This window comes from Pterocles gutturalis, unplaced genomic scaffold (assembly GCF_000699245.1).
Source record: "Pterocles gutturalis isolate BGI_N339 unplaced genomic scaffold, ASM69924v1 scaffold27742, whole genome shotgun sequence".
NCBI lineage: Eukaryota > Metazoa > Chordata > Aves > Pterocliformes > Pteroclidae > Pterocles > Pterocles gutturalis.
The window spans coordinates 5,068-16,671 of record NW_010116260.1 but is presented as its reverse complement, the minus strand read 5'-3'; the positions used below and the strand labels follow the sequence as shown (position 1 = coordinate 16,671).

At 35.5% G+C, this 11,604-nt stretch overlaps 1 protein-coding gene across 1 annotated transcript in view; it reads left to right on the top strand.

The window, feature by feature from the left end:
• Positions 1-9,079, top strand: part of NEDD1 (neural precursor cell expressed, developmentally down-regulated 1) — a 22,546-nt gene extending 13,467 nt beyond the window's left edge. Inside the window, exons 6-14 of the mRNA XM_010075457.1 lie at positions 238-439; positions 1,395-1,581; positions 3,431-3,559; positions 3,760-3,807; positions 4,255-4,478; positions 5,236-5,392; positions 5,697-5,853; positions 8,181-8,247; positions 8,940-9,079. Of these exons, the coding sequence (XP_010073759.1) occupies positions 238-439; positions 1,395-1,581; positions 3,431-3,559; positions 3,760-3,807; positions 4,255-4,478; positions 5,236-5,392; positions 5,697-5,853; positions 8,181-8,247; positions 8,940-9,044 (1,276 nt within the window). The 3' untranslated portion in view covers positions 9,045-9,079. The remainder of the gene's footprint in view (positions 1-237; positions 440-1,394; positions 1,582-3,430; positions 3,560-3,759; positions 3,808-4,254; positions 4,479-5,235; positions 5,393-5,696; positions 5,854-8,180; positions 8,248-8,939) is intronic.
• The last annotated feature ends 2,525 nt before the right edge of the window (positions 9,080-11,604 follow it).

Genomic DNA, 11,604 nt, shown 5'->3' with positions numbered 1-11,604 from the left:
CCTGCTGAAATCTTTTGGGGCATATGCAGTCTTTAATTTGTTAAGCGTGAACACTTAGTATAAGCCTAATCCACTGTTCTGTACTTCAGTGAATTTACTTGGCACCGGAGAAGTGCAACTACTGACCTGTAGCTGAATTATGAAAGCTTTTATATTTTTTTATAGGTACTCTGTTTCGAAAAGTCTAACTTTTGAACTCTAAAAGCTTCTTTATCCTGTCCTTTTTCCTGTTTGAAGATTACTGACAACAATAGTAGCTGATTTTCCTCTGACAACAGTAGACTTCATGCCTGATGGTACTACTTTGGCTATAGGATGTTCCCGGGGAAAAATCTGCCAGTATGACTTAAGACAACTGACATCACCAGTGAAAACAGTTATTGCTCACAAAGGCTGTGTGAAGTGCATACGTGTTCAGTACAGTAGCACTTTTTCCAAGGTAAAAAAACCCCTTTTTATTGCTGAAATGCAGATTAGTAAAAGCAAAGCCTAAGTTTAAGTTCTAAAAGATGTTAGCATTCAGTTTCTAAGCATGATAGATGCCAACAAAAGTGGTTCATACCAACACAGAAATTATAAACTGCTTAGTCTTAAGTGCCATGTTAGAGTGTTTTTATGTGGAATTCTCCCCACGCCTAGCCTCAGTGAAGAAATGAGTGAAACTTTAGTCTTAAATTTCCTGGTGTGAATATGCTGCCTTTGCAGATCAATTTGTGGCACCTTGGATTCATTTGTAGGTGGTAGTAAAAAGATCTGTAATGTCCCTTCCACTTAAGGGGAAGAGACACAGCTGCCCATCTTGAGATATTTTGCGTGGTCTTCTATATGGTCTTTTGCAGGCACATATAAACAGTGTAGAAGTTGATTAAATAATAAAGAAGGCTTAAGAGGTTCTTCCAAGACTTAATTAGGTTCTACTTTATCCAGAAACCACATGCATCCGTTCAGTGGAGGTGGAGAGAACCTTTGAAGTGGATTCTTTATGGCCCTGAGAGATTTTCCTCTTCTTCCAGCACACTTGCTGCTAGTGGTTAACTATTCCTTTACAATCTGGAGTCCCTAAAAATGTTATCTCTTATTTTTCCTATGCCTAAGCCTAGGATCAAAATTGGCTTGTGCCAAGTCACTCCATTGTTACTTTAAGTTCTGTTGCTTTTCTTTTACAGGTCCACAAAGTATTCATATAATAATACAGATGTTTGCCATGTTCTTTGAAGTTATGTTAAGATACTTTTTTTTTTTTATATTTGTAAAGGTGTATCTCCTAGGCAACCTTTGCAACTTGAACTGAATTTTTTTTTAGTATTTTGAAAGAGAAAGAATATTTGCTTATGTTTCTACTTTCAGATGAAGGAATAATAACTTCTCTTAATTTGTTTTATTTTTTTCTTCAGTCTAACCTTACGGGTTCTTCAAATAAACCTGTATCCAAAAGAGCAGAAGTCAAAGCTGGTAGTAATCTTGGAGGAACTCAAAATATTGGTATCAAAAATGTTCCCTCTCAGGCGTCAGCAACAGTTTCATCCCATCTGACATTGCCAAATGACAATAAGGGGGGAGAGGTTCTTCAGGAGAAAACAGGTAGTGTCTTCTTCCTACTCTTATAATCATATTTGGCATAATGTAGAAGATGGAAAGAATATTTAATGCCTTGACAACTGCAGCATAAAAATTTCACCAAGGAAGGGCATTTGTTTGAAAGAACTGTGTGTACGTGCATGCACATGTGCACCTTATTTTCCCTTCCCTACTGCATGAGATGTACTATGAGACTGTGGGAAGTGAATTGGGTCCTACTACAAGCTTTAGGCACATGAAGTCTAAAATTCTGGACTTGAAACAGAAGTATGTATGTAAACGTTGAAGGAGAAAACTCCATGGCGATATTGTGGACTTGTCTCTTGCATTGTGACTAGTAGATTATCCTTATGTACATAATTACTTTTCTGACACAATGTCTGTATGGAATGAAGAGCTAATGGTTTGTAATTCTATTAATAAACAGTGGTAACAGGCCTCGTCTAAAAAAACCAACCAAACAAAACATAGGAAAAAAAACCTAGTCCAAAAATCCCAGTGAGAAGTGAACTGTTTTTTTATGAGGCATGATTCCAATATCACACTGTAGGAAAGATGTTAAATATAGGTGCAAGTATGATTAGTTGTATAACTGTACTTGCTATTTATGCTTCTGAAATTAACAAGTTCTTTAGAATAGTTCTGAACATTATTCTAAAATTCTGCCACTGTGTGAAATGTACTCTTAAAATTTTATTTAATTCAAGAGTTCTGAAAACTTGGTCAAATCAGTAACGCAGTTTGATTCTTGAAAAAATCCTCAATCCATTTTAATGCAAAAGCACTTTTCCCCCTCCTTTTTAAATAAGGAGAAATACATTTAGCAACAGTAATTAGGCAATAAGCCCCTGCAGTCCATAGGGATGTGTATTAATGACCTCCCTTGGGTATGCAGTGAAGTGTGAGGTGAAGTAGAATGCTTCCTATGTATGCAAGAACTTTTAGGAGATTTATTTATGTTTTTACAATGCTGATGTTCTTTGCATAGGTTTTAACTTACAAAAGCAAAATTTAGGCACTTTCAGAGTTAAGAGTTCAGTGAGGGCAGAATAGCTGCTTGCTTACGAGTCTTGATCTGATTTTCAAATATACTGAACTGTGAAAGTTATTTAGATGGTTATCTTAGCAGTTCAATTAACTTCTCCATATATTCCTCATCTAAAATCTGTACTTTGAATAATTACTGGGGTTTTTTTTTGAACTTAAGATATGCTTCCATTCTGCAGACAACTGTTTCTGATATCATGCATACAAAAGCTAACTTTTTTCTCCGAAAGGGTGGAATGGGGAAAGGTCTAGGAACAAGTTTCTTTTGTCTACTACTGTAACCCTGCTCTGATTTCCTAATATTAGAAATAAGCAGAGTATCCTAACATATAGATGTTTCATAGAATTACCCTTAGAATGCTTAATGGCCAGAGTGAAACAGATTTGTCTTCTTGCAGAATTAAATTTAAATTATGATCATCTGAATATGATCACTTTCTTAGTGAAAGACACATTCACTAGTTTTCATTTCACCTGATACACTATAAATTTGCTGCATCCGTCATGTAGATTTATCTCAAAATGAGTGCATTCTCCAGTTTAACAAACTCTCCTTTTTAAAAAGAGGAAAGGAATCCTGCTCTATCTTACTTTCATTAATATGTGTCATAGCTTTTAGTTATTCACCTGTGATTACAGCCCAAACAAGTAGGTTAAAGTTGACCCCCTAACTGGAATCTGTAGAAGATTCTAAAGTACTTGCTGGACTTATCCGGCATCATGCTTACTGTGAGATTGTTTAGGGATAACATATGTTATTTTTGGAAAATGTCAATTACTAACTGAATGTTACTGTCCTTTTAAGGCTTTCCCCATAGTTGCAGTTTGGATGTGATTCCGTCTAAAGAAACAGATCATGGGAAAAGTGCTGATTTAAATAATTTTGATTTGGGTCGAGGTAGTTTAGGAGACGTGTTTTCTCCAGTCAGAGACGGTAAGTTGCTAATACTGAAACTTATAAAGCATCATTCATCTGCATATAGCATGACATTTTGACATTTGTGTGCTACTGACCGTGGTACCTACTTGGTATTTTAGTTTGTCTTTGATTATGAACTCAATGCAATGCTATGAATATTGATGTATGTTTCATTTAATAGACACTTAATTTGTCTATGTTCTGGTATTTTGTAGATATTATTGCAAGTAAAGCAAATGAAGATTCTCAAGGAAAAGGAGATGGTAAACATACTTCTGGTATATTTTTCTTCAGTGATAGGCCTTTGGAGGGCTATGGTAGTTCTTACATGCTAATTTTGTCGTACCGTTGTAAATAAAGAAAGAGTGAAAGCAGACACTGAAACAAATGAACTTTTCTGGAAATTGTCTAACACATTGAGGTGCTAAGACACAACATGGTAACAGGAAATCAAGAGAAGGGTCCTGAAATTGTTTTTTCCTTTGTGCAATTTATAGTGATATATAGAGGCTTTTCGTGCTTCATTACTTTCATAAGGACAGTGACAGTTTAAGTTGGATTTCAGGATTTAGATATCGTCAGGTACATTTTTGGTTTTTTTTTTTTTGTTACTTTTTTCATGTGGATGTGCAGGTTTTAATTGTGAGTTTGATTTGGTGTGTGTGTTTGTTTTTTCACCTGTGTGTTTCACCTTTCCCTTCTCATTTTAGGTCTGGATTTTCAGTCATACCTTTTGGGTTTGGATTTTCTCTCACAGCTCACCACTGCTCTTCCAGTAAAAAGAAGCCCAGTGGGCAGTAGTGCACAAGGGATACGGGCTAGCCCATTACATGCACTCGTGGGATCTCCAGTTAAAGAAGAGGAAGAGCATACAGAGACTGACACTAAGAAAATAAATCTTGGAAAACAAGAATCTAAAGAAGTCTTAAAGGAGGTATACTATACTAATTCTTGTTATGAGTAGTCTTCTTAAAATCTTGACAGAATACTGCTGCTTGAAGGAAAAATCCTTACTAGTGTTCCAGTTAATCTTATTTTGCAACTCTGTTCATACTATTGATATAAATCTGTAAAATGTTGTTCAGTTTAAGTGCGTTGGCCTTCAGCAATGCAAGATAAATGTGTGTTTCTCTCAAATAAACTCAGGTTACAAAAGTTCACATAAAACAAAACTGGGCTAGCTTGAGGAATATATATTTTTTTTTTTCCCTAGAAAATCAAGAATGATCATTAGTTGGTTGTACCAGTTTGTAGTTTGCTAGGTCAATTCCTTTTTTTTTCTCCATCTCTCTTCTATCTTCTCTTCTTCATCTCTCTTCTTCTTTCTTGAGATATCTCTGGTATGCTTCTGCTGAAACCATAGTTCCTTTTGTATTGCTTTTGAGAAGTCTGAGTTTGCTAGGAATGGTATTTATAACTTCACAACAAACTGATGTGAAAATTAAGAGGCCTCTGCCTTTTGCGCTCCTTTCTGTGTGTGCGCACTGGAGGCGATTTCGAATGTTTTAGCAATCAATTTTTAACGTGTCTTGTTAGAAAATGAAAAGCATATATTTGTGAGTACATTCCTAAAACCAAAAATGCTTGGAAGTGCACTTCTGAAAACCTAGTCTTCAAGTGCAATTAGATAATTGTAATAAGTAGATTTCACCTTCTTTTTTTCTAATTACTATTTTTATTTTTATTGTCAGCTTTCAAAATCGAGTTCATCAAGTGCAGAATCTGTAACTTTAAGTCCTCCTACATCATCTACTGCTGTAAAGTCTCCTGATACAAATGAGAGGCTCGTGAAAAATACTCAGGCCCATCCTGCATATGATCTACCAGTAAATGGTACTACCTCAACAAGTAAGTTGATCATTTTGGCCTGGTTTCAGGTGTGGTTGATTGTGAACTAATGTGAAACCTGGTAAAAGGGCCTTAGCATGAAAACAGAACAACCAATATTGATTCTTCTGTAAATCCAGTTAGCTCTCCTAGAACATCTCTAGTTGCCTCTGAAAAGACTCATTCTAAATCTAATTTTTTTTATTAGGTAATATTTGAGATAAAATATTGACAAGCCTCAAGACAAATAAAAAACCTCTCGTACTCCATTACACTGATTTTTGTAAAAAATTTTTTTATTTTTCGATTTTATTTTATTGTAAAGGTCCAAAGATAACATCACCTGTCACCGCTGGAGTTGCTAGTTCATTGTCAGAAAAAATAGCAGAAACCATTGGGAGTAGCAGACCAAATGCACCTCTGACATCAATCCAAATAAACTTCATTCAGAGTATGATACAAGAAACAATGGATGACTTCAGGTACTGGTATTCATGCAGAACATTTTTGTTTTCAACTACAGGTTTTCTTAGTAAGATGTTTTAGCATCTGCTTTAACAAATTTCTACTTGCATTGGAAAATTACACTATTAGTAGCCCTAATTTTGGAAATCTAGGTATGAAACTTCATTTATTTTTAATAGTGCTGATGACTGATTGGGCTGATGTCTCTGAGGGTTGTTAGTGTGTGGCTCTGCCAGCATGTTTTCAGAATGAGTGTTTGAATGCTTCTTGGACGGTAAGTTTATCTGCATAATGAGGTCCTTATTGCTTTCATGAAACCTTGTGCTGATTTCTTTCCCTCCCCACTCATCCCCTGTCCCAGCAGCAGAAATTTCTCATAAAGTTGACACTGTGGAGAGTGGATTTAGGCAGTTGACTTGTATTGGCTTTGATTGTTGTTAGCTTGACGTGTAAGGTTAAATACTGTGTGTATTTCTACTGGTGAAGCTTTATGTTAAAATAATGTCTATGCTATAAGTGATAGTTGCTGTCAGATTACTTTGTGTTTGTGGATACCTATCTGATATTCCACTTGTCATGAAAGAGGTAAGTTAAATTAGCATGGATTTGGAGTGGAGTTTGAAGGAGATGGAGCAGTGGAGAGAGTTGTATTTGGGGGATCACTTTGCAACCCATGTTTAAGATGATCTAGGTTGACTGAGATGGTGGAGGGGGGAAAAGGATTGCCAGGAGAGGAAGTATTGCTGTCTTGATGACAAAAAGCAGTTCAAAACTAGCTCAGTAGGTCCATGTGGTATGGCTGTTCTGTATCTGCCAATGGAAAAATACCCTGAATATTATTAAATGTCTTTAAATAAGAATATAGTACAGTAACACTTCCCTGGGATTTTTTAGTGAGAATCACACATCTGATTAAAAACTGTAACATGACTTAAAATGCAATCTGTGGATTGCAGATTTTTTTTCTTTAAGTCTGTGTTCAGGCTTCTCAGTGGTGGAAGGTATGCTTGTCAGTCTTGTACTTTCAGTATCTGAGATCTGGAGCCTCAGAGATTGTGTTTCTCTTCTGACCTACACTTCTTGGAGTAGCTGGAAGACCCTCCTGGCCCTTTTCCCAGTTGTAAATTATGGATACATTCAAACTGAATGTAAAAGATTGTTTGCACTGAGGTCAGTAAGAGGGAAGGGAGCCATTGCAAGCTTCTCAGTGATATAAATACCTTTCACCCTCTGGAATCGGAGGGAAGGATTTTTACCACTCTTGCCTGAAATCCATTAGTCTTCAAGTAATGGGGAAAACCCAAGGACTTTGGAAAAGGACCAGAAGGAATATATAACTTGTTTGGTTCCAAAAAGCTGCTTGTTTCTTGAATTTCCTGTCTTTGGGAGATAACCTACATCTTTGGGTTTCTAAGCTGCCAGCTAGCATCTGTGAACACGTGAAGATTGTTTGCCTCCAGTAGGAGCTGTGAAGCACAATAACCTGTGGAAACAGAAAGTGAAGAGTATATTCTCTTTGGGTTTTCTGTATGTTTTAGGAACGGAGAATGAAATAAGATTTGTGTGTGTCTACTTAAGAAATTCCTTACTTTCTCAGCCCGTTGGTACCCATAGCACGGTATTCAGTCTCAGGCAATTGTGCTGTGATGCGCTGCTCAGAAAGAGCATATGAGCTTGCCTGTGCTTTTGTGATCTGCAGTTCTCCTTCTTCACGTCTGGAACTGTTTTATTAGTGTAGTTTTCAGAGGGTATTTGAAAGCTTAGTTCTTGTAGTGTGGAATAGTTGTCCATGTGTTGACAAATTCATGTCAATTCCTGGACAGCACTGCCACTACTTCTTATGTAGATGAATCTAACGTGGAGCATTCTGTAGGCTTGAGGATAATGTATCATTTATCACAGTTGATGTTTTGGGCATTTTTAAAAAAAGCGTGCTGAAAGTGATGTACTGAAAAGCTGTATCTTCAGTTGGAGATAAATATCTTCCTCTGCAATACTTGTGATCGAGGGATTGAAAATCAGCTTTGAATGGTAAAAATGAGAGAAGTTTACGGCTTGCAAGCAAAAAAAAATCTTGATACCACCATGTGTATTATGATCTTTTCTGTTTAGAAATATAAAAGTCTTTTTGTACAGTGAAAAAATGGTGAAAGTCAGTGTCATAACAAAAGTATTCAAGAAGATAAGTGGTAGAAGAGTACATTTCATGGTTTAAAGGTTTTTAGATTCATGTTTCACAGTGTCTTGAAGGTGAGAAGTGTGGAGTTCTAGGTGCTGAGGACTGGAGAGAATTACTGCTTCCTAAATAAAACTAAGCATTGTCCTTTTGAAATTCCTCCCCCAGAGAAGCATGTCATCGAGATATCGTGAATTTGCAAGTGGAGATGATCAAGCAGTTCCATATGCAGTTGGTATGTACAAAGAGCATGGTAGGAAATATATTCAGTTTTCATTTTTGGTAAGACCAAGGCATGCCAACTTCTTGTCTCAAAACTGAAAATCAATTTTGCTTATTAAGAGCAAGAAAACGAGGATTGGATGTGAAGGAGGGGGAAACTATGAATTAGAATCTGTTAAACTGGTTTATGCTTGATAAATCAAAGGAACGTTTGCATTGGGTAGGTGTCATGAGTTCTATATTTCAGGAGTTATAAAAAGACAAAAGGGAAACAAGTTCACCTGTCCTTTGGAAAGGAGCTGGGGTAAGGAGGAAGTAGATGCAATTCAAATAGAAAGCTTCACTTATAGGTACTGTATGCATACTGAACTCTCTTCTGTGTTCTTCACCTTTTTATGAATCTTTGTTCTTTTGATCTGCATTAAAAATACCTTGTTTCAGTACTGAACGTTTTAATGGAACCTGCATTAGTAGATTCTTGTCCTGAAGAAGTGCAAAATATCCTTTGATAAAATATTCACTAATGTATTAATGATCAAAATAATGTATGTCAGCATAAAAAAAAAATATTACATTTCTTATCAAAAGTTTCTAAAAACAGTATTCTAGGTTATTTAACTTTCAAAAGGGATATGAAAATGGATAGTCTAAAGCTGGAATAATTAAATTTATAGCTGCTGATTGAGGCTTTTTTCTTTTCTCTAGAATGAAATGCATGCTTTACTTGAACGATATTCTGTAAATGAAAGCTTAGTAGCTGAAATTGAGAGACTACGAGAGGAAAACAAAAGACTGAAGACTCACTTCTGAAAGATTTACACTGCTAATTTTATTAGCATGAACTCACTACAGGTGGTGTGTTGCTTATGACAGATCATTTATCATCACCGAAGTATTGTATGGAGACCTGCTATTATTTTGAACATGAATCTTTTTTTTTTAAATAAGTGGTGTAAGATACTATGTGTAATTATAAAATTTGTAACAGATAAACACCATATAAAGAACGTTTGCATACTCATGCTAACCATCTTGGAATACATCCTTCTAACAGGAAAACGGAAATAAGTACATCATCAGAGTTTTAGCTATATGTGAAGTGCCTTTTTATAAACAAAATCAAACCAGGATGGATGCCTTTTCTGTAAGAACTTTTTAATATATCTACTTTTCTATCTGCTTCTTTATTTTACTGCTGTCAAACAATCATTGTAGTTTGCCTTTCAGATACTTTGAGAAAAAGGGGAGAGAAGGGTCTTCTGCATGATGTGGAGCCTTGTTTATAAGGAGCTTGAAAGTACAGTATTCAGTTAAGTTTATTCAACTGGCAACTCTTCTATCCTGAGTTGCTTGAAAATATTCCCAAATTCCATGCCATAGTCTTTCTTATGGTATTTATAAGTCTGAAATTTGTGCTTGTCTGCTGTGAACTTTGTTGTTATAAATGCTACTTCAACTGCACTACGAGATTTTTTTTGTTACAGCTTCAGCTATGAAACTAGAATTATTTTTATTCACATGTTTTTGAATACTGTCATATCTTGTCCAATTTGAATGCAGCTTTAGACTTCTAAATTTAAGTATACCCAGCCATTAATAATATAGCGTTGTGTAAATGCAGTCCTTCAGTCTTTGATTCAAGCATCTTTTGCACCCCCCTTCCTTTTTACTTGTAGTGGCCAACAGTTAATATTGAGCAGTTGTATTTAGTTTTGAATCTTGTTGAGTTTGCATTATTGTAGCCTTTTTGAGATAGCTGTATACCAAATCTAACCAGTATCTTAGTTGTATGATTAACATAACAAACAATAAATTATTACTTCAGTAGCATAATGGTATCGTACTTGTGTGTAAACATTTCTGAAATGAAGCTGAAGTTCATGGGAGGTTTGTCTTGGCCGTTTTTTATGCCAAGAGATTAAATTAAAATTTCAATTTTAAATTAATTTTCAAATTAAAATAAAATTTTAAATTAAAGACTTATCTGAAAGACTTCTTCTACAAGTGCTTCTTGCTATTTAAATTGCTCTGGAGGCTTCTTAATTTTCCCACTAATATTTGGTTGTTTCTTTTCACACAATCATTAAAACTCAAACAAGGAAAGTCTGAGAACATGGTGAGTTAGTTACAATATCTAGCATTTAAATCCATGATAGCACTCTTCTACTAATGAGAAAGCCATAATTTATAGTGTAACTTATTTTTATATGTTGTAAAACTAAAAAACCCCCTGTCTATACCTTTTCCCTCTCTTTAACGTTTTTTACAAAAGACACTTCATTTTTTTTTCATGTCAGTTAATGACAAGTACAATCTTGTAGCAAAAATGGGGGTGTTCAAGTAGTCTTTAATATTAGGGACAGGACTTTAAATGTCTGCAGTTCTGCTTTTATAAGCTTTTAAAAATATTTCTGTATCACATATAACTTCATGATAAAAGGAAGCAAAGTTAATTTTTTTAGTAACTTAACACACAATGTAGAGAAGATTTTGGTTTTTTTTTTTATGACTTCATAGGAAGTGTATGCTTGACACATTGACCACACAGTTTGTGAAGACAGTAGTATCTTACCATTCTCTTACGTGCTTTGCAGGATTAATGAAGTAATCTCGCGTATTTGCATCTCTTGATGTGTTCCCCAAGTGCTCTTGCTGGTATACCCGGATGACAGCAGGGAATTAGACAAGTATCTCGGGTATTTGGCTTGTAGATAATTTGTTTTCTTGACTCAGAACTGTATAATGTTTTTCTTAATTCCCAAATGGAGGTCATTATAGCAAGAGTGATTAAAAGGAGACATTTTGGCCTTCTTTTAAAGATTTTTAGGGTTTGGTTTTTTTTTTCCCATATCTCAGGATTACTGTAACACATGCAATGTGGAGACCCAATATGCCTACCACTGTAGGGGTATATTTTGCCTTGTACACAAATATGATTTGTATCTTAAAATAAAGCTTGTTTTAACCTTTTTGAAAAAATTCTGTGGCCGCCTACTTTATACAGGGAATAATCTATATTGTAATTGTTCTACCTCAGCAGGCAAGAGCCTGAGCCAAAGAATAGGTAGAGATTTACCTAAAATTCTTGAGTAATCTCTGTTCTGTCTCTGGCTTCACGTAGACCATCAGCTCATTTCCACAGAAATGTTCACATTACCTCATGCCTTTGGAGTAAAGAACAGATGTACAGTTCCCCCTTCCAGCTTGGAAACTGTTAGTCATGATAGACAGATCATGTTCACAGCTAAAAATAATGTTCAAGCAGATGTTTTGGGTGGGGAGAATAATCTTTTGACCTAAGCTTCTGGTGAATTGGAGATCCTGCATCTTCCTAATACTGAACTTATGGATGCTTCCCTTTTAGTTCCCT